General features: G+C 47.2%; 1 protein-coding gene across 1 annotated transcript in view; it reads right to left on the reverse strand.

The window, feature by feature from the left end:
• LOC122564163 (protein spinster homolog 3-like) overlaps positions 1–19767 on the reverse strand; it is a 255278-nt gene extending 235511 nt beyond the window's left edge. Inside the window, exon 1 of the mRNA XM_043718810.2 lies at positions 19533–19767. Coding sequence (XP_043574745.2) covers positions 19533–19722 — 190 coding nt within the window. The 5' untranslated portion in view covers positions 19723–19767. The remainder of the gene's footprint in view (positions 1–19532) is intronic.
• Between the last annotated feature and the right edge of the window lie 2993 nt (positions 19768–22760).

Consider the following 22760-nt stretch of genomic DNA (forward strand, 5'->3'; position numbering starts at 1 on the left):
GAAGGTTTTTCAGATGTTTTGTCACCATACTAGGTAACATCATCAGTGAGCCTCCTGTGAAAGTATTGCTTAAGATGAGGGGAATTACACTAATTATGATTCTCAGGGCCATTCGCTCCCTCCATTACCAACAATCAGTGACAGCAATGTGTATCATCTCCAAGTGACTATGAGACTATCAATTGTCCTAAAATCTATCATTGTTCATGTTCCTTTCGGAAAAGAAATCGCCATCCTTGCCTGGCCTGGCCAATATGTGAGTCCAGACCCAGAACAATGTTGTGGACTCTTGACCATCCTCTGAAATGGTCCAGCACGCCACTCAATTCAAGGACAGTTATGAATGGACAATAATCATAGGCTTTGTCAGTAATGTCTACACCGCTTGAAGGAATAGAAGAAAGGTTGCACTGCATCAACTCACGATGACTCCTCCCAAAGCACCTTCCAAACCCATGACATCTACCATCCAGAACGACAAGGGCAGCAGATACATAGGAACATCACCACCTGCAAGTTCCCCTCCAAAGCCACCCACCATCCTGACTTAGAACAAATATCATTGTTCCTTCAGTGTTTCTGGGGCATGGTGCTAGAACTCCCTCCCTAAGAGCAGTGTGGGAGTACCTACAATCATAAGGACTGCAGTGGTCTCAAGAGTAGCCAGACATAGGCAGTGAATTCTGGCTTTGCTAATGATAGTCCTAAAGCAAAGAAAATTTTTTTTAAAATAGCCCTTCCTCAACACAGTTCCTGAAATCAGTCAGTTCCTACTTTAAAACAAAGTCAGTATGTATTCTGACTTGAACAATATTTAAAGGAACAGCAGTTATTATGACCTTTTAATAACTACGGCTTAGTTATTATTGAGAGATGTCAGATTGGGACCAGATTAGAAAGTCGAGACAAGATGACAACATTAGGAACAAGTGGATTTCTGATGAACAATTCAAATAATCAGAACAAAAAACAGTAAATCAAGCAATTATCTCAAATCCCAAAAAGGCCCCCATGCATGGACAGACATGACTCATGACATCAGTTGGCCACAGGAAGTGCCTGCACATGTACAAATGATATCACCGCAGCTTCGCCTCACACACCTCACTATCCCCTCAGGCTGCTGCTCTGTCTACGGAGGATCTGTCACAGGTTTGCTCTCCTATCCTTACAAAAATGCTCCTCACCCTGGCTCCAGGTTACCCACATCCCAACAACATATTGGGGAAGAAAGGAAGCAATATTTGCGGAAAAGGCAGCAGAAAGATCAAGGCTATGGAGAAGGATATAAATATTGCAAACGAGATCATTTAATAGAGATATGAGCCTCCCCAGCATTGGTGGTGGGGGATGGGTTGGACTGCTCTAAACACAAGAAGCTGATTCACTTTAGACACAAACATGCATCAATCAAGCCTGTAAGGATGACTGCTGGAGAGATGTCATAGAATCCCTACAGTGTGGGAGCAGGTCATTTGGCCCATCGAGTCCACATAAATCTCTGAACAGCTTCCCACCCAGATCCATTACCCCCTTCTCTATCCCAGTAACCCTGCATTTCCCATGGCTAACCCACGCAACCTGCACATCCCAGAATGCTATGTGCAATTTAGCTTAACCAATCCACCAAACCCGCACATCTTTGGACTGTGGGGTAAACCAGAGCACCCGGAAGAAACTCACACAGACACGGGGAGGATATGCAAACACAGATAGTCACCCAAGGTGGAATTGAACCCAGGTCCCTGGCATTAGGAGGTAGTAGTGCTAACCACCGAGCCACCATGTCAGATGATGATTCTGATGAATCGTTTTACCATACAACGCAGGTTGGTGCTGTCAAGTCTGAAGAGGGCAAATGGTTTGGGACTCTTAGAATAATGACTGCAGAAGGACAACTCAACTGAACATGAAGAGTCAGCCAGAAACTAGTGCTTTATCCAATCATGTGTTTCACACACCGATGGGAAGTAGCTGAAGATGGTTACTCAAAAATTAAATCCTAGTCAGGAAGGTTGAGGCTACGATGTCACAAGACCTAATGAAACTGAGAGCTCAGTTTAACAGGAAGAATGAAGTTGTGGATTTGCAGCAAAACCCCCTCATCTCAGCTGAAGCAAGTCTCAGTCTTGAAGAAGTAAATTTTTTTTATTCATTCTCAGGAGGTCGGCGTCACTGACTACACCAGCATTTATTGCCCAGCGGGTCAACCACATTGCTCTGGGTCTGAAGTCACATGAAGACCAGACTAATGTTGGTAGTTTCCTTCCCTAAAGGACATTAGTGAACCAGATGGGTTTTTCTAACAATCGACAATAGATTCATGGTCCTTATTCCAGACATTTACTGAATTCAAATCTACCATCTGCCGTGGTGGGATTCTAACCCAGGTGCCCGGAACATTACCTGGGTCTAAGAATTAAGAGTCTAGCGATAATACCACTAGGCCATTGCCTCCCCATAAAATAAAAACACCCTGAAGATACCAGATGACGTTTTTACAGTTTCACAAGCCATTAACTGCTGAACAGATCCTAAATGACTACAAAATGTTCGAACAGGCTTTGGGTGTCTTCCTTGTGAAGATCATCACGAAGCCAAAGCAAAGAGACTATCTTAGCAACTGCTAAGGAGAGCTCCCAACTCCAGGCTGAAAGACAAGGAGTCGGATATAAAGGGAGTAATCAAGGGACAGGACAGCTGCTACAAATTGGATTAGCGGTAGTCAAGCAGGAGGCTGGGAGAACACAGCAAGCCAGGCAGCATCAGGAGGGACAGGCAGGAGGCTGGGAGAACACAGCAAGCCAGGCAGCATCGGGGGGGACAGGCAGGAGGCTGGAAGAACACAGCAAGCCAGGCAGCATCGGGGGGGACAGGCAGGAGGCTGGAAGAACACAGCAAGCCAGGCAGCATCGGGGGGGACAGGCAGGAGGCTGGAAGAACACAGCAGGCCAGGCAGCATCAGGAGGGACAGGCAGGAGGCTGGAAGAACACAGCAAGCCAGGCAGCATCGGGGGGGACAGGCAGGAGGCTGGAAGAACACAGCAGGCCAGGCAGCATCAGGAGGGACAGGCAGGAGGCTGGAAGAACACAGCAAGCCAGGTAGCATCGGGGGGGACAGGCAGGAGGCTGGAAGAACACAGCAGGCCAGGCAGCATCAGGAGGGACAGGCAGGAGGCTGGAAGAACACAGCAGGCCAGGCAGCATCAGGAGGGACAGGCAGGAGGCTGGGAGAACACAGCAAGCCAGGCAGCATCAGGAAGGACAGGCAGGAGGCTGGAAGAACACAGCAAGCCAGGCAGCATCGGGGGGGACAGGCAGGAGGCTGGAAGAACACAGCAGGCCAGGCAGCATCAGGAGGGACAGGCAGGAGGCTGGAAGAACACAGCAAGCCAGGCAGCATCGGGGGGGACAGACAGGAGGCTGGAAGAACACAGCAAGCCAGGCAGCATCAGGAGGGACAGGCAGGAGGCTGGAAGAACACAGCAAGCCAGGCAGCATCAGGAGGGACAGGCAGGAGGCTGGAAGAACACAGCAAGCCAGGCAGCATCGGGGGGGACAGACAGGAGACTGGAAGAACACAGCAAGCCAGGCAGCATCAGGAGGGACAGGCAGGAGGCTGGAAGAACACAGCAGGCCAGGCAGCATCAGGAGGGACAAGCAGGAGGCTGGAAGAACACAGCAAGCCAGGCAGCATCAGGAGGGACAGGCATGAGGCTGGGAGAACACAGCAAGCCAGGCAGCATCAGGAGGGACAGGCAGGAGGCTGGAAGAACACAGCAGGCCAGGCAGCATCAGGAGGGACAAGCAGGAGGCTGGAAGAACACAGCAAGCCAGGCAGCATCAGGAGGGACAGGCAGGAGGCTGGAAGAACACAGCAGGCCAAGCAGCATCAGGAGGGACAGGCAGGGGGCTGGAAGAACACAGCAAGCCAGGCAGCATCAGGAGGGACAGGCAGGAGGCTGGAAGAACACAGCAAGCCAGGCAGCATCAGGTGGGATAGGCAGGAGGCTGGAAGAACACAGCAAGCCAGGCAGCATCAGGAGGGACAGGCAGGAGGCTGAAAGAACACAGCAAGCCAGGCAGCATTAGGAGGGACAGGCAGGAGGCTGGAAGAACACAGCAGGCCAAGCAGCATCAGGAGGGACAGGCAGGAGGCTGGAAGAACACAGCAAGCCAGGCAGCATCAGGAGGGACAGGCAGGAGGCTGGAAGAACACAGCAAGCCAGTCCTGAAGAAGAGTTAGACCCAAAACATTCACTTTTTCACCTCCCGATGCTGCCTGTCTTACTGTGTTCTTCCAGCCTCCTGCCTGTCCCTCCTGATGCTGCCTGGCTTGCTGTGTTCTTCCAGCCTCCTACCTGTCCCTCCTGATGCTGCCTGGCTTGCTGTGTTCTTCCAGCCTCCTGCCTATCCCGCCTGATGCTGCCTGGCTTGCTGTGTTCTTCCAGCCTCCTGCCTGTCCCTCCTGATGCTGCCTGGCTTGCTGTGTTCTTCCAGCCTCCTGCCTGTCCCTCCTGATGCTGCCTGGCTTGCTGTGTTCTTCCAGCCTCCTGCCTGTCCCTCCTGATGCTGCCTGGCTTGCTGTGTTCTTCCAGCCTCCTGCCTGTCCCTCCTGATGCTGCCTGGCTTGCTGTGTTCTTCCAGCCTCCTGCCTGTCCCTCCTGATGCTGCCTGGCTTGCTGTGTTCTTCCAGCCTTCTGCTTGTCTACTTTGGATTCCAACATCTGCAGTTTTTTTAATTCAAAGTTTGTGAGAAGATTTGTAGCTCGGGTGCTCGTTGTTGTGGTTCTGTTCGCCGAGCTGGAAATTTGTGTTGCAGACGTTTCGTCCCCTGTCGAGGTGACATCCTCAGGGCTTGGGAGCCTCCTGTGAAGTGCTTCTGTGATCTTTCCTCCGGCATTTATAGTGGTTTGTCTCTGCCGCTTCCGGTTGTCAGTTCCAGCTGTCTGCTGCAGTGGTCGGTATATTGGGTCCAGGCCGATGTGTTTGTTGATAGAATCTGTGGATGAGTGACTGTTCGCTGTTTGGCTTGTCCCATAATAGTAGTGTTGTCCCAGTCGAATTTATGTTGCTTGTCATCTGCGTGTGTGGCTACTAAGGATAGCTGGTCGTGTCATTTCGTGGCTAGTTGGTGTTCATGGATACGGATCGTTAGCTGTCTTCCTGTTTGTCCTATGTAGTGTTTTGTGTAGTCCTTGCATGGGATTTTGTATACTACATTGGTTTTGCTCATGCTGGGTATTGGGTCCTTTGTTCTGGTGAGTTGTTGTCTGAGAGTGGCTGTTGGTTTGTGTGCTGTTAGGAGTCCTAGTGGTCGCAGTAGTCTGGCTGTCAGTTCAGAAATGTTCTTGATGTATGGTAAAGTGGCTAGTCCTTTGGGTTGTGGCATGTCCTCATTCCGTTGTCTTTCCCTTAGGCTTCTGTTGATGAAATTGCGGGGGTATCCGTTTTTGGCAAATACATTGTATAGGTGTTCTTCTTTCTCTTTTTGCAGTTCTGGTGTGAACTGACAGGAGAAAGTGAGGTCTGCAGATGCTGACAGCCAGACTACTACGACCACTAGGACTCACCAGGACAAAGGACCCGATACCCAGCATGAGCAAAACCAAATCCCATGCAAGGACTGCACAAAATACTACATAGGACAAACGGGAAGACAGCTAACGATCCATATCCATGAACACCAACTGGCCATGAAACGACACAACCAGCTATCCTTAGTAGCCACACATGCAGATGACATGCAACATGAGTTTGACTGGGACAACACGACTATTATAGGACAAGCCAAGCACAGCCAGGGAATTCCCAGAGGCATGGCACTTATCCACAGATTCTATCAACAAACACATCGACCTGGACCCAATATACCGGCCACTACAGCGGACAGCTGGAACTGACAAACGGAAGTGGCAGAGACAAACCACTATAAATGCCAGAGGAAACAACACAGAAGCGCTTCACAGGAGGCTCTCAAGCACTGAGGATGTCACCTAGACACGGGACGAAACGTCTGCAACACAAATTCCCAGCTCGGCAAACAGAACCACAACAGTTTTTTTATATCACAAACTGAATTAGCAGCATGGTGGCAGTGAAAATCTCTCGAAAGCTGAGAAGGTACTCAGAAACAAAGGATCTCAGTAAATAGAGTCAAGATTAGAGTGGTGCTGGAAAAGCACAGCAAGTCAGGCAGCATCTGAGAAGCAGGAAAATCAACGTTTCGGGCAAAAGGCCTTCATCAGGAATGAGGCTGGGGTCTCGGGAGTGGAGAGTTAATTGGGGGGGGCGGGGGGGGGGGGGGGGAAAGGTAGTTGAAGGTCTCAGTAAATGAGTCATACTGCAGAAAAACAGATCTTTCGGTCCAACCAGTCCAGACCGACCATAATCCCAAACCAAACTAATTCTACCTGCCTGAGCTTGGCTCATATTCATCCAAACATTTCTTATTCGTGTACTTATCCAAATGTCTTTTAACTTTGTAATTGTACCTGCACCAACAATTTTCTCTGGCACTTTATTCCACACATGAACCATTCTTGCCCCTCATGTCTTTTTTTAAAATCCTTCTCCTCTCACCTTAAAAATATGCCACCTTTATTTTCTTTTGTTTCTCTGTACCTTCTCAGCTTTCCAGAGATTTTCACTGCTACCATGCTGCGAATCCAGTTTGTGTCCAAAGATGTGCAGGTCAGGTGAATTGGCCATGCTAAATTGCCCCTAGCGTTACGTGCATTAGTCAGAGGGAAATGGGTCTGGGTGGGTTACTCTTCGGAGGGTCGATGTGGACTTGTTGGGCCGAAGGGCCTGTTTCCACACTGTAGGGAATCTAATCTAATCTAAACATGATTGGAATCCCCTACTCGAGGGGAAAGACACTTGCCATTCACCTTATCTATGCCCCTCATGATTTTAAAAATCTCAACAGATTCAACTCTGAATGCTCCAGTGAAAGATGTCTCAGCCTATCCAGCCTCTCCTTATAATGCAAACCCTCCATTCATGGCAAAATCCTGGTAAATCTTTTCTGAACCCTCTCCAGTTTAATGATATCCTTCCTATAACAGAGCGACCAGAACTGGACACAGTGCTCCAGAAGAGGCTTCACCAACATCCTGTACAACCTTAATGGGATGTCCCAACTCCTATACTCAAAAGGTGTCAGCAATGAAGGCAAGTGTGCCAAATGCCTTCTTAAGCAGCCCGCCTACCTGTGACGCAAATTTCAAAGAATCCTTGAAGACATCTTGATACTCCCTGCTAACAATTGAAGACGTTTAGCCACATCTCGTCACAGCTAAGGTCTTTACTGTCTTGGATGTAAAGGATGATTAAGGTCACGGGACGCTTGATAAAAGCAGCAGAATCCCAGCTACATGCTGCATGTCATTCAGGAGGTATGCGTGACTGTTTGGCATATCCGCTGCTCCAGAAGAAAATCAACACAGACAGCACAGGATAATCAATGATCTTCCCAGAGCGGACGTTTTAATGGATAATCTGTCACTCTTTGGGAATGGAGAAACAATGGAAAAAGTTATTACGGATTACATTCAGAATCCGGTATGTTTGTAAGAGAAGGCTCACCTGATGAGCCTGAATCAGGACAGGAAAAAACTGAAAATGCCCAAAGTACGTAGATCATGTAAACCAAGAAAAGGATGTCACTTGGATCCTGACAGAGTGAGAGCTGTAGCAGGGATGCAGACATGAAAACAATTTGCTGATTTTGTGTGCAGTTTACTGAGATTCTTGTTGAATTTGTCACCGGAGTGTGTGAACCTGTGCTCCAGGTCAGTGTTAAGGACATGCAGTGGGACTGGGACACAGAACAAGCAACAACTTTTTCACCAGAACCAAACAAGTGGTGACAACACGAGAGCTGAAATGTGATGATGTTAATGATGACGTCACCTTGGGGGGGGACTGGAGTAACACTTCTGCAGCAAAAACAACCAGGATGTTAATGCAAACTGCATAACATCATGCTCAGATCAAGTCTCTGGTTACTCTCTCTGCTTGTGAGCATTTTAATTAATGCCTTAATTAATCTGACCACAAGCTACTTCAATTCTTAGAATCAAAGAGATGTACAGCATGGAAACAGACCCTTCGGTCCACCTTATCCATGCCCACCAGGTATCCCAAACTGAACAAGTCCTGTTTGCCTGCATTTGGCCCATATCCCTTGAAAATTTTCCTATCCGTGTACCTATCCTTACTGGGTGGCATGGTGACTCAGTGGTTAGCGCTGCTGCCTCACAGCACCAGGGACCTGGGTCCAATTCCAGCCTCAGGTGACTCTGAGTGTGGAGGTTGCATGTTCTCCCTGTGTCTGCATGGGTTTGCTCTGGTTTCCTCCCACAGTCCAGGTCAGGTGGATTGGCCATGCTAAATTGCCCATTGTGTTAGGTGCATTAGTCAGAGGGAAATGGGTCTGGGTGGGTTACTCTTGGGAGGGTCGGCTTGAACTTGTTAGGCTACTTGGCCTGTTTCCACACTGTAGGGAATCCAAATGTTGCAATTGTTCCCTATGATCATATTGAGTGGAATAGCCGTAAGTTGAATATTATTTCAAATTCTGTAAGTTTCAAGCTGAAATGCTTCTGTAATTTCATTTTATAAGTGTATAAATTTTATGAATAAAACACTTATTTTGGAGACATTAAATAAATGTTGGTGTTGTCAGTGTTCCTACCATGTTTAATCAGCACCACAGGAATAGACAGAGTGAAACTTCTTGCCTCTTGAAATGTGTGATGAAATATCCTATTTTAAATCATGTAATATCCCTGAATGATTGACCAATGACACAACAAGCCTAACAGATAAAGACATACTTGAGTATCCAGATGATTGCAATCAGTTGTTCCAAGTTTGTTTGTTTGGCAGTGCAGCTTATATTTTCAAAAAGTACAAGATTTTTTTCATTAAGGTACACTGAGAGGGGTGTGAGCCTTCACTTAGCGGTAATAGGATAGAATAGAAACCCTACAGTGTGGAAACAGGCCGTTTGGCCTAACTTTTTGTCATTTACATAAATGGTTTGGATGCGAGCATAAGAGGTACAGTTAGTAAGTTTGCAGATGACACCAAAATTGGAGGTGTAGTGGACAACGAACAAGGTTACCTCAGATTACACCAGGATCTTGATCAGATGGGCCAATGGGCCGAGAACAGGCAGATGGAGTTTAATTCAGATAAACGCAAGGTGCTGCAAATCTTAGCAGGACTTATACACTTAATAGTAAGGTCCTTGCGAGTGTTGTTGAACAAAGAGATGTTGGAGTGCAGTTTCATAGCTCCTTGAAAGTGGAGTCTCAGGTAGATAGGATAGTGAAGAAGGTGTTTGGTATGCTTTCTTTTATTGGTCAGAGTATTGAGTACAGGAGTTGGGAGGTCATGTTGTGGCTGTACAGGACATTGGTTAGGCCACTGCTGGAATATTGAGTGCAATTCTGGTCTCCTTCCTATCGGAAAGATGTTGTGAAACTTGAAAGGATTCAGAAAAGATTTACAAGGATGTTGCCAGGGTTGGAGGATTTGAGCTATAGGGAGAGGTTGAACAGGCTGGGGCTGTTTTCCCTGGAGCGTCGGAGGCTGAGGGGTGTCCTTATAGAGGTTTACAAAATTATGAGGGGCGTGTATAGGATAAATAGGCAAAGTCTTTTTCCTGGGGTGGGGGAGTCCAGAACTGGAGGGCATAATTTTAGGGTGAGCGGGGAAAGATATCAAAGAGATCTAAGGGGCAACGTTTTCACACAGAGGGTGGTACGTGTATGGAATGAGCTGCCAGAGGAAGTGGTGGAGGCTGGTACAACTGCAACATTTAAGGGGCATTTGGATGGATATATGAATAGGAAGGGTTTGGAGGGATATGGGCCGGGTGCTGGCAGGTGGGACTAGATTGGGTTGGGATATCTGGTCAGCATGGACAGGTTGGGCCGAAGGGTCTGTACATCTGTATGACTCTTAAGTCCACACCGACCCTCCAAAGAATAACCCACCCAGACCTATTCCCCCTACTCTATTATCCAATATTTACCCCTGACTAATGCACCTAACCTTCACATCCCTGAAAACCATGGGCAATTTCCCATGGTTGATTCACCTAACCTGCACATCTTTGGATTGTGAGAGGAAACCCACACAGACACGGGGAGAATGTGCATACTCCAGACAAACAATCACTCAAGACTGGAATTGAATCGGGGTCCCTGGTGCTGTAGCAGCAGTGCTAACCACTAGTTGCCACCTAGTTGACTGGAAAGGTTATGAGATTTGAGTCCCACCTCAGATGAAAAGATAAAAGAAATTTGGGCTCTGTTAACACCAGGTAGATATCCAGTAGGATACTCATCTCTGTACAGAAGAGTACTCACATTCAGCTAGCCCCCAGATTAATGACCCAGTCAAGAGCAATTATTTACTTTACTCAATCACCGAGATTCACCAATACTGAAGTAGTGAATGAGAGATTTCCATTCAAAACAGCATCTTTTATGTTTAATTAATAAATCTGGGACTGAAAGGCAGCCCCAGCTTCAATTATAAAAACCCATCTGATCTGTTAATGTTCTTACCCACGCTGCCTCGTATCTGACTCCAGACCTAGACCAATGTGGTTCACACTTAACTGGTCTCATCGGTAGTTAAGGGACGGCAGTGTCATCCATCTCTCATAAAATACATAACATACATTATAAGCAATGAAGCATTTTGAAGTGTAGTGATTGATGTCACTAAATTTGGAAAGAAAACTCTCACAAGCAACAAGAGATGAATGACCCAATGACCCATGGAGAAACTTAGCAGGGTTCGAGTGGTAAATAGAGTTTAATTTGGATAAATGTGAGGTGTTGCATTTTGGTAAGGCAAATGGGGGCAGGACTTATACACCTAATGGTGGGACCTGGGGAGTGTTGTGAAACAAAGAGACCTGAGGGTGCAGGTGCACAGTTTCCTTGAACATAGAGTCACAGGTAGACAGGGTGGTGAAGAAGGCATTTGGTACACTTGCCTTCATTGGTCAGTGTTGAGCATTGGAGTTGGGATGTCGTATAGAGAACATTGGTAAAGCCACTTTTAGAATACTGTGTTCAGTTCTAGTGTCCCTGCTAAAGGAAAGATGTTATTAAACTTGAAAGGGTTCAGAAAAGACTTACAAGAATGTTTCTGGGATTGCAGGGTTTGAGCTACAGGGAGAGGCTGAATAGGCTGGGGCTTTTTCCCCTGGAGTGTTGGAGGCTGAGGGGTGACCTTAAAGGTTTATAAAATCATGACAGGCAAGGACAGAGTGAATAGCCAAAGTTTATTTATCCCGGAGCAGGAAGTCCAAAACTAGAGAGCATTAGTTTAAGGTGAGGAGGAAGATATAAAATGGATCTGAGCGGTAACTTGTTCTCACAAAGTTTGGTGCACATGTGAAACAAGCTGCCAGAGGAAGTGGTGGAGGCTGGTACAATTACAACATTTAAAAGGCATCAGGATGGCTACATAGATTGGAAGGGTTTAGAGGGATATGGGCCAAATGCTGGTACCTGCGATCAGGTCAGATTGGGATGACTCTGTGGGGTCAGGGAGCATCTCTGGAGAGAGAAACAGAGTTGATGTTTCAAGACTAGCATGACTCTTCTTGAGACTTGTCTTTGAACCAGAACCACTTCTGAAGAAGTCATATTGGACTTGAAACGTTAACAGTTTCTTTCCCCAAAGGTGATGCCAGATCTGCTGAGTTTTTCCAGCAATTGCTGTGTTTATTTCAGATTTCCAGAATCTGCAACATTTTGCTTTTAACCTATTGAGGTAGTGAGTTGAAGAGTACATTTTGGTCAGAAACGACCCAGGAGAACTTTGCAACTCTAAACTAATAGGGCTATGGGATTCTTTACGTTCTCTGTTTAGTATCTCACCTGAAAGACAATATCCCCAATGAAATAGCACTCACTTGGTACTGCATGGTAATCTCAGCCGAGATTTATGCTGAATCTCGTCTGACTTCAAAAATGGGAGTGTGCCAGCCTAAGACACAGTATTTACAACCTTAAAAATCACACAACACCAGGTTATAGTCCAACAGGTTTAATTGGAAGCACACTAGCGTTCGCAGCGACGCTCCTTCATCAGGTGATAGTGTCACCTGATGAAGGAGCGTCGCTCCGAAAGCTAGTGTGCTTCCAATTAAACCTGTTGGACTATAACCTGGTGTTGTGTGATTTTTAACTTTGTACACCCCAGTCCAACACCGGCATCTCCGAATCATATTTACAACCTGCAAGTGAGGCTCATTCAGGAAGAGGACCAGCATCAATCTAGCCTGGCATGGGGTCTCTTCCTGGGTAAAAGTTTAAAATGAGTGTTCCTAGCTCTATCCTTCTACCAAGCCAGTGTCAAAATGGTTCACTTGATAAGGACTGAAGCATTTAAAACCAGAAAAAAACTTCAAATTCTGACTGGTCTACAATGAAGGTGGCAAAGTCCATCCTCCTGGATGTCACCAAAAATATGAGAAAATCATCACACTCGGCTATGTTAAAAGGAGCGATGAGTCACCCCAAGCAGCTGATTGGCCAGTTAAAATTCATCGAGTTTTTTTTTAAAGTAACAGGTTTTTAAGGGTGTGCATAGTTTGATCAGTTTAATAGAGATTTTTGGGTTGATAAAGGAATTACAATGGCCCTGACTTTAAGCTATGATATTCTATGGTTCTATATGTGTTGAAAATCTTCTGTAAAGTTCAAAACAGCAAAGACACAAATCAATTAACAAATGACAGGGTGAACTAAGCAGGTAACAGAGAGATTTGGAGGTAAATAATGAAATGATGTTTTTACTTTGAATGGTGAAGAGTGGACATTTTTGCTGCAGACCAAGTAAACCAATGCGAACCTTCCATGAAGGAGTTTGCAACATCGAGGGTGAGAGAGCAGGAAGAGGTCACTTCTGTAATTTAATCTCTGTTCCGTTGTTATAGGGTGTCAGAGATCTCAAACATACTTTTCCCTGTAAACTTCACCCAAAACAGCTCACTCCAGCCATGCGTACAGAAAGCTTCTCAAACTGAAAAAGCAACTTGAATCCAAACTGAGGCTATTTGACCCATTGTGTCCAGGTCATCTCAAGCATTTATTCTAAGGAGAATGAAATTTAAAATTAGGGACATTTAAACTGCAGCTTTAGACGTAGTACTGTGTATAAATGTCAGAAGCCATTCAGAGAAAGTGCTGATGAATTAGAAGTCAGAGTATGCCATTCAGCCTCTTGGCTTGCTGTCCGATTCAACAGGTCATTACTCCGCATTGCCAATCGTTCCTAATAACCTTATAAAAAAATCTATCTATCTCGATCGTTCAAATATTCAACAGCTCTGCTTCCACTGCCTGTTGAGAAATAGAGTTTCAAAGACTCATGACCTGGTGTGAAAATAAATATCTCCCTGTCTTAAATAGATAATCTTTTATTTTTAAACAGTAACCCCATGTTCTAGACTCTCTGACAAGAGGAAATGTCCCCTCTACATTGACCCTGGGAAGAGCCCTTGGAATCTAATCTGTTTCAATCAAGCCACCTCTTACTGTTCTGAACTCCAGTGGATACAAGCCCAGCCTGTGCAACATCTCTCCATAAGACAACCATCCATTCCCAGTATTAGTCACAGAGTCATAGAGGTGTACAGCACAGAAATAGACCTTTCAGTCCAACTTGTCCATGCCGACCAGATATCCCAACCTAACCTAGTCCCATTTGCCAGCACTTGGGCCATATCCCTCTAAACCCTTCCTATTTATATACCCATCCAAATGTCTTTTAAACGTTGTGATTGTACCAGCCTCCAACACTTCCTCTGGCAGCTCATCCCATACACATACCACCCTATGCGTGAAAATGTTGCCCCTTAAGGCCCCTTTTATATCTTCCCACTCTCATCCTAAACCTATGCCCTCCAATTCTGGACTTCCCCACCCCAGAGAAACGAATTTGTCTATTTATCCTATCCATGCCCCTCATGATTGTATAAACCTCTATAAGGTCACCCCTTACACTCCAACGCCCCAGGGAAAACAACCCCAGCCTATTCAGTCTCTCCCTATAGTTCAAACCCTCCATCTCTGGCAACATTCTTGTAAATCTTTTCTGAACCCTTTGTTCAGCGTTATGCCTAGGACCTGACCATTAAGTATATAAGTCCTGCTAAGATTTGCTTTCCCAAAGTGCAGCACCTCACATTTATCTAAATTAAACTCCATCTGCTACTCCTTGGCCCATTGATCCATGTGATCAAGATCCCGATGTACTCTGAGGTAACCCTCTTCGCTGTCCAACTCTTCACACCTCCAATCTTGGTGTCATCTGCAAACTTACTAACAATACCTTCTATGTTTACATCCAAATCATTTATATAAATGACGAAAAGTAGAGGGCCCAGCACCGATCCTTGTGGCACTCCACTGGTCACAGGACCCCAGTCTGAAAAGCAACCCTCTATCACCACCTTCTGCCTCTCACCTTCAAGCCAGTTCTGTATCCAAATGGCAAGTTCTCCCTGTACTCCATGAGATCTAACCTTGCTCACCAGTCTCCCATGGGGAACCTTGTCGAAGGCCTTACTGAAGTCCATATATTCACGTCTACCGCTCTGCCCTCACCAATCCTCTTTGTTACTTCTTCGAAACACTCAATCAAGGTAGTGAGACATGATTTCCCACACACAAAGCTATGTTGACTATCCCTAATCAGTCTTTGTCTTTCCAAATACTTGCTGTTCCTGCATTCAAAACCTTTGCGATTCATACAATAGGCCACCTAGAATCGCTGCATTTCTTGTGTAGACCCACAATGCCCTTCGGGACGGAATTTCAGGAATTTGACCCAGTGAATTGGTGATATACTTCCAAGTCAGGATGGTGAGTGACTTGGAGAACTTGCAAGGGTGGTGCTCCCATGTATCTGCAGCCCTTGTCCTTCCAGATGGAAGTGCTCATGGATTTGGATGGTGCTATTTGAGAAGTTTGCTTGCTATTTCTCTTCCTCAGTGACAGAGCTCTGTCCTAATCCTAAAACAGCATTGGGTCTCGCCAGTAGCAGGGTCTGGTCTTAACCTTGCCAATTGGAAGATGCCAAATCCAAGAAGTCAGAGGTGTGCCCCAGATGCCCATTTCCAAATACCCTTTCCATTTTGGGAGGGCAGATCAAACCACAGTTTAGCGAGAGCATGAGTCAGAAGTTTATGTGTTAAAGTCCCACTGCAGAAACATGAGCTCAGAATGTAGGCTGTGACATGCCCAGTGCAGCACAGAACGCTCTTTTTTCAGATTAAACATCAAACCGAAGCCCATGTACCCTTTCTGGTGAACCCCACTGGACTATCCAAAGAATGGCAGGGAATTCCTCCTGGCTGACTTGTATCTCTCAACAAACATCACTGCACATTGATCTTATTGCTGTTTACAAGATCTGGCTGTGCCTTGATTGGTTGCAACGTTTTCTACGTTATACACATTCCTTCTGACATGCAGGAACAGAAGGACATGGTGGGTGGGTTGGTGGGGGGGGGGGGAGGGGGGGTCAATGTTTACAAATCCCTGACAGTAATGACAGACTGAAAGAGCTGTTAATCAAGTTTGCAGAATCCTGGGTTTATAAACAAGGGCAAAGTGTTATAAGAGCAAGGAAGTTATGATTGAGCTATACTGAGAGACCAGATAGACTTGGATTGTTTTGTTTAGAGCAGAGGAAACTGAGACGGTTTGAGGTATATAAGATTATGAGGAGTACAGACAGGGTGAATAGAGAGCAACTGTTCCCTTGGTTGTGGGGTCAATCACGTGAGGGCACAGTTTTAGGGTAAGGGGCAGGAGGGTCAGAGGGGATTTGGGGAAAAGAAAATCCTTTTAGTGAGCGGGTGGTGGGAATCTGGAATGTACTGCCTGGGAAGGAAGTGGAGGCCAGAAACCTTTCAACATTTAAAAAAATATTTGGATGAGCACTTCAAATTATCACAACATTCCAGGACATGGGACAAATGCAGGAAATTGGGATTAGGGCACCTTTAGTGGTAGTTACGTCAGTGCGGACTTGATGGGCCAAAGGGTCACTTCTATGCTGTATGAATCCATGAAAAAATCTGGTTCAGCCTCAGCTGGAGCACTGCATCCCCTATCAGGCACCACACTTCAGAAGGGGCGTGAAGCCATTGGAGAGAGTGCAGAGAAGATTCACAACACCGAGTCCAAGGACTGAGGAAGTTCAGTGACTAAGATTGATTGAGAAAGCTGAGGAGGCTGGGTCCCTCCTTAGAGAGGTGCAACTTGAGAGATTTGAGAGGGACATTCAATATCCTGACTGTTTGAGACTTGGTGGATGGAACAGCAATTGTTCCCATTGGCAGGAATATTGAGAAGCTGACAACGCCAATTCACAGTGATTGGCAAAGGGTGCAAAGATATACGTGGAGAAACATTTTTCCCTGCAGTGAGGGGTTAGGTTCATCTGGAACGCAGAGCTTGAGAGTGTACTGGAGGTTCAGTCAGTTGTGGATTTTAAAAGGGAACCGGACAATTACCTGAAAAGCAAAGAAATTTCAGGGCTCGGAGGAAAAACCAAAGTCATGGGTCTTAATGAATTGCTCTTTCAGAGAGCTGCCACAGCCACCTTTGGTTGAATGTCCTCCGTCTGAACTTTAACCATTCTGTGATCCTCTAATCGTGATTATACTTCAATAGTGCTTTCACATCCTGAGCTTGTAAAAGGTACCACATAAATGGAAGTCTTTCATAGAATCCCTATGGTGTGGAAACAGGCCATTTGGCCCAACAAGTCCACACTGACCCATCAAAGAGTAACCCATCCAGACCCATTCCCCTATCACTCTACACTTGCCCCTGACTAATTCACCTAACCCACACATCCCTGGACACTATGGACAATCCAGGATGACTAATTCATCTGACCTGCACATTGTTGGACTGTAGGAGGAAACCCACACAGACATCGGGAGAATGTACAAGCTCCACACAGACAGTCACCCAAGGCTGGAATCGAATCCAGGTCCCAGCGCTGTGAGGCAATAATTCTAACCACTGAGCCACCGTGTCACCCTGCCCTTTCCGGTAGTTCAGTGGTTTCACACGTTTCCATCAGCACCTAACAAAGGGATGGACACTACAGACTGCCATTCACACAGTCCCCTCACTCTGCCAGGCACTACCACTCCCCTTGCCTCTGCTGGTCTGCCAGCCCAGTTACTGCCAGGCTGTTATTGTGATTAATGGGTGCACTAACAGGTTAGGACCTCAGGAAAACCACAATCTTCATGAAAACAGAGTTGTCTGTAAAAATGGAATGATAGAAACAACATCACAATTCACTGCTACCTTGTGAAATTGAATTAATACGGCAACTGACTTTCTCTATCCCCAAACAATATCTGCTAAATGCTTTCAGACAAACCTCTTCCCCTGTAATCAAGCAGTGACAGTTCATTTTTAAATAATATCACCTTCAAAATCCAGGTAGCTGATAATCTCAATCATTCAGAAACAATATGACTGCATTATTAAATCCTTATTAGTAAAACCTTGTTTAATACCACCTCTGGTTAACTCTATTGAACATTCCAAAGTAAACTTAACCCACTCTCTTGCAGCAGCAACGTGGGAAGAACATTCTACCGTCACCCTGAAGGCACACTCCACTCTAGCAGTACTTCATTATCACTGGGGCAGAAACATGGCATTTCTGTGGTTGGGCCTTGAGCACAAACACTGCACTGGTGCTTTGGCACAGCGCTGCCTACTCTGGCCAGGCATACAGAGTTATACAGCATGGAAACAGAACTATTAGAAATGCTAGCCTGGTTTGCGATGCCCATATCCTGTACCAGAATAAAACTAAAAGCATCAAAACTCTGAAAGAAGCAACAAAAAGAGGTTCTCAATTGCTCCATGAGCAAGGACAAGGAGATGGACTTTGGTTCCAGGAGACATACAGGACAATCCTCTGGAGAGGGTTGGGAGAGGGGGAAGGGATGGGAGAGAGGGGGAAGGGAGAGGAGAGAGGGGGAAGGGATGGGAGAGAGGGGGAAGGGAGAGGAGAGAGGGGGAAGGGATGGGAGAGAGGGGGAAGGGATGGGAGAGAGGGGGAAGGGATGGGAGAGAGGGGGAAGGGATGGGAGAGAGGGGGAAGGGAGAGGAGAGAGGGGGAAGGGAGAGGAGAGAGGGGGAAGGGAGAGGAGAGAGGGGGAAGGGAGAGGAGAGAGGGGGAAGGGAGAGGGGTAGAGGGGGAGATTGGGGAGAGAGGAGGGTGAGGGATGGGGAGAGGGAGTTGAGGAAGAGGGATGGGGAGAGGGGAAGGGATGGGAAGAGGGTTTGAGGGAGTGGGGTTGAGGGATGAGGGGAAGGGAAAGGGATGGGGAGAAAGTTTGATGGATGGGGAGGGGGGAGGGAAAGGGATGGGGAGAGGGTTTGAGGGATGGGGAGAGGGTTTGAGGGATGGGGAGAGGGGTTGAGGGATGGGGAGAGGGTTTGAGGGATGGGGAGAGGGGTTGAGGGATGGGACGAGGGGTTGAGGGATGGGGAGAGGGTTTGAGGGATGGGGAGAGGGGTTGAGGGATGGGGAGAGGGGTTGAGGGATGGGAAGAGGGTTTGAGGGATGGGACGAGAGGTTGAGGGATGGGGAGAGGGTTTGAGGGATAGGGAGAGGGGTTGAGGGATGGGGAGAGGGAGTTGAGGAAGAGGGATGGGGAGAGGGGAAGGGATGGGAAGAGGGTTTGAGGGAGTTGGGTTGAGGGATGAGGGGAAGGGAAAGGGATGGGGAGAAAGTTTGATGGATGGGGAGGGGGAAGGGAAAGGGATGGGGAGAGGGTATGAGGGATGGGGAGAGGGTTTGAGGGGTGGGGAGAGGGTTTGAGGGATGGGGAGAGGGGTTGAGGGATGGGGAGAGGGTTTGAGGGATGGGGAGAGGGTTTGAGGGATGGGGAGAGGGTTTGAGGGATGGGGAGAGGGGTTGAGGGATGGGGAGAGGGTTTGAGGGATGGGGAGAGGGGTTGAGGGATGGGGAGAGGGTTTGAGGGATGGGGAGAGGCGTTGAGGAAAGGGGAGAGAGTTTGAGGGATGGGGAGAGGGTTTGAGGGATGGGGAGAGGGTTTGAGGGATGGGACGAGGGGTTGAGGGATGGGGAGAGGGGTTGAGGGATGGGGAGAGGGGTTGAGGGATGGGGAGAGGGTTTGAGGGATGGTGAGAGGGGTTGAGGGATGGGGAGAGGGTTTGAGGGATGGGGAGAGGGGTTGAGGGATGGGGAGAGGGGTTGAGGGATGGGGAGAGGGTTTGAGGGATGGGGACGAGGGGTTGAGGGATGGGGAGAGGGTTTGAGGGATGGGGAGAGGGGTTGAGGGATGGGGAGAGGGGTTGAGGGATGGGGAGAGGGTTTGAAGGATGGGGACGAGGGGTTGAGGGATGGGGAGAGGGGCTGAGAAGAAGGATGGGGGAGTGGGATTGGAGATGGCGTTCTGTCAGCAAAGGGCAAACTCTCACCTGCAATGATAGAGCGATCCATGTAGTTCAAGAGGTTAATGAGGAACAGGATGGCCACGACCAGATAAGACCTGCCACGGCTTATGTGAAAGTTGGCAGTGGCTGTCTCGGAGCCCGGGCTGCTCATAGAGCTGTAGCGGACTCCGGGAGGGTTCTCCTGGGTCAGAGAACCGCTGCCACCGTCCATCATGAGAGAGAGGGGTTACTGCTGCTGAGAGTGAAGTCAGCTCCCACTGCGAAAGTTCTTATACTTCTGCTAAACTAACGGAAGGAACGCCCCTAACAGGCAAATCTAACACTCCCCCTTCCGAGTTTACTCGAGTGTTGTACTGCCTTCCACAGCGCAGGCCGTTCAGGGGACTACTCCACTTGCACATACTATCCCCCAGAGAGGGAGAGCACCTTTATAGAACTGGGGGGGGGGGGACCTTGCAGCTTCTGCAAATCCCAGCCAAAAATAATCAACAGAGAAACCAGAACAGCCACCCGTCTTCAGTCTGGGAAAGTAATGACCAGTTTAACGCAATCGCCGTCAACCCCTCGCGTCCGCCCCGAGCAATTTGTTGGGGAAAAGACGCCGTCCACTCCACAGCTTGCTGGAGGGTTTGGGTCAACAGCGCTGGCTTGCTGTGAGACCTCCTGCTCAACCTCCCTCCCCCACCTCCCCAGCTCTCAACTGCAGTCAGTGGCACATCAAAGGGGCAGGAGCGAGGTGACCCAGATTTAAAGCCATGACTTGGAGATGCCGGTGTTGGACTGGGGTGGACAAAGTTAAAAATCACACAACACCAGGTTACAGTCCAACAGGTTTAATTGGAAGATTTAAGGTGATGGGTGATGTAGAGAAAGGAAACGTTTCACACGGAGTTGTTAGGGTCTGGGAATGGGCTGCCCAAAGGTATTCATGAGGGCACTTGGAAAGAAACTTCAGCTTTAGTTCTCTATTTTCCACTTAAGAATGTCTGCAATGTGTAAGCTTTAACCCAATAATGTTTTACATTATACTGTAATTACTGCAACGTTTAACTTTTAACTTTGTTACTTTTTACGTTGTTTCCTCAGGTCCTGTACCTGGATACTTATACCTGCGGTGGTGATGTCATACACTCCTGTACTTTTGTGCAATAAAAATAAAAATAAAACAAATGGTGTGCTGGGATGATGGAGGGGAAAGCAGGAGATTGGCACACAGGAGTGATGGGGGGAAAGTGAGGACTGCAGATGCTGGAGATCAGAGCCGAGAGTGGTGCTGGAAAAGCACAGCAGGTCAGGCAGCATCCAGGGAACAGGAGAATCGACGTTTCGGGCATGATTCCTGATGAAGGGCTTATGCCCGAAACATCGATTCTCCTGCGCCTGGGATGCTGTGCTTTTCCAGCACCACACTCTCGACACAGTAATGATGCTCACTTGAAGAGCCAGTGCAGGTACAGTATGCCAAATGGCCTCCTGTTCCATATCAATTCTCAGATTCTGTGAGATAAGGCTGGTATAATTTTTGTTCACCCATTGATGTGAGCTGGCTGGGCCAGCCTTTATGGCCATCTCACTACTCAGATTGAGAAGCCCAAATCTTGCCCATTGTTCTTGCTAGTTCAGATGCATGACATGAGGAATTAGCCTCTGAGTTGTTCACCACCTGGTCTCCAATGATTGAATGCCTGGCTCCTCAGTGACCACTCTAACTGTCCGAGGGGCTACCATTGAATCTTAATGTCCACTCCCTACATCATTGCTGTCCTGCTTCCCGGATGCTGCCTGACCTGCTGTGCTTTTCCAGCACCATTCTAATCTTGACTTCCTACATCATTGCTGACTGACCACCTGTGTTGCCTGTTGCTGGGCCTCTTCCATGCAACCCCTTGTAACATTGGGCTTCCTCGACATTGCCCATAGATCTGGAGGATGCAAACTGGTACTTTTGTACTTTTACACCTTGTCAGGGTGTGGTGTTTGATACATATGTGGCAGAAAGGGGTCTGAAGACCAAATATTAGGGCAATGATTGAGTCTTCATGGGATTTCATTTTTTGGTTTGACTTTCTTCATTGTTATTGATAGACTTCCAGCATAATTGTGATGTGGTGGTGCCAATGTTGCACTGGGGTGGACAAACATAAAAATCACACATCACCAGGTTATAGTGCAACATGTTTATTTGGAATCTGGAAGAGCACAGCAATTCAGGCAGCATCCGAGGATTTTGCCTGTCCTCGGATGCTGCCTGAATTGCTGTGCTCTTCCAACACCACTGATCCGGAATCTGGTTTCCAGCATCTGCAGTCATTGTTTTTACCATGTTTATTTGGAAGTCTAAGCTTTCGGAGCACTGCTCCTTCATCAGGTAGCTAGTGGGGCAGGGTCATAGGACACATAATTTAGAGTAAAAGATCAAAGTGTCACACAACTGATGTGATGTATTGAACAAACCTAGATTGCTGTTAAATCTTTAATCACTTAGAATGGGGATTCAGGTTTTGGTTCATTAATATTTAAATCCCAGAGCTACTTTCAAATCACATTCCCAAAAAAATTAAAGTTTTATACAAAACAGGTGATATCTCAGAGGTAAAAACAATGACTGCAGATGCTGGAAACCAGATTCTGGATTAGTGGTGCTGGAAGAGCACAGCAGTTCAGGTGATATCTCAGCTCAGACAATGCATTAAAAGTGTGAGGTTAGAGTCTGTCTGTATTCCAACCTTGAGTCAGGCTGGTTCTAATGGATTGACTGCCTGAAGATTTGCTTACTGAACAAAATAGAATATCTACAAATACAAATTCACCCCATAGGCATGTGTGTGTGTTTACTTGTAAAGGAGAGAGAGAGTAAGTGTGCGTGTATGGGAGAGAGAGAGTGAATGTGTGTGTGTCTGTGCGAACGTGATAGAGTGTGCGCACAACTATGATGGAGTATATGCCTGCGAGTCTGTATGTCTGAGAAAGAGCAGGTGTGTGAGAGAAAATCTGTGTGCATGTGAGTGTAAGAGCATGTGTGTGGGAGTGTATAATGTAGTGAAGTCACCTGGAGTGTGACATGAACCCAAGATCCCGGTTGAGACCATCCTCATGGGTACCAAACTTGGCTATTAGCCTCTGCTTGGCAACTCTGTGTTGTTGCTACTTTCTCCTCATACCCTCTGATTCCAAGCAGCCCCAAGGACCATATCTAACTCCTTCTTGAAAACATTCAATATTTCACCTCAACTGCTTTCTGTGGCATGGAGT

This window comes from Chiloscyllium plagiosum, unplaced genomic scaffold, assembly GCF_037043375.1.
Source record: "Chiloscyllium plagiosum isolate Xiang-an unplaced genomic scaffold, Cpla_swu_hap1 HiC_scaffold_31, whole genome shotgun sequence".
In the NCBI taxonomy this organism is placed as follows: Eukaryota; Metazoa; Chordata; class Chondrichthyes; order Orectolobiformes; family Hemiscylliidae; genus Chiloscyllium; species Chiloscyllium plagiosum.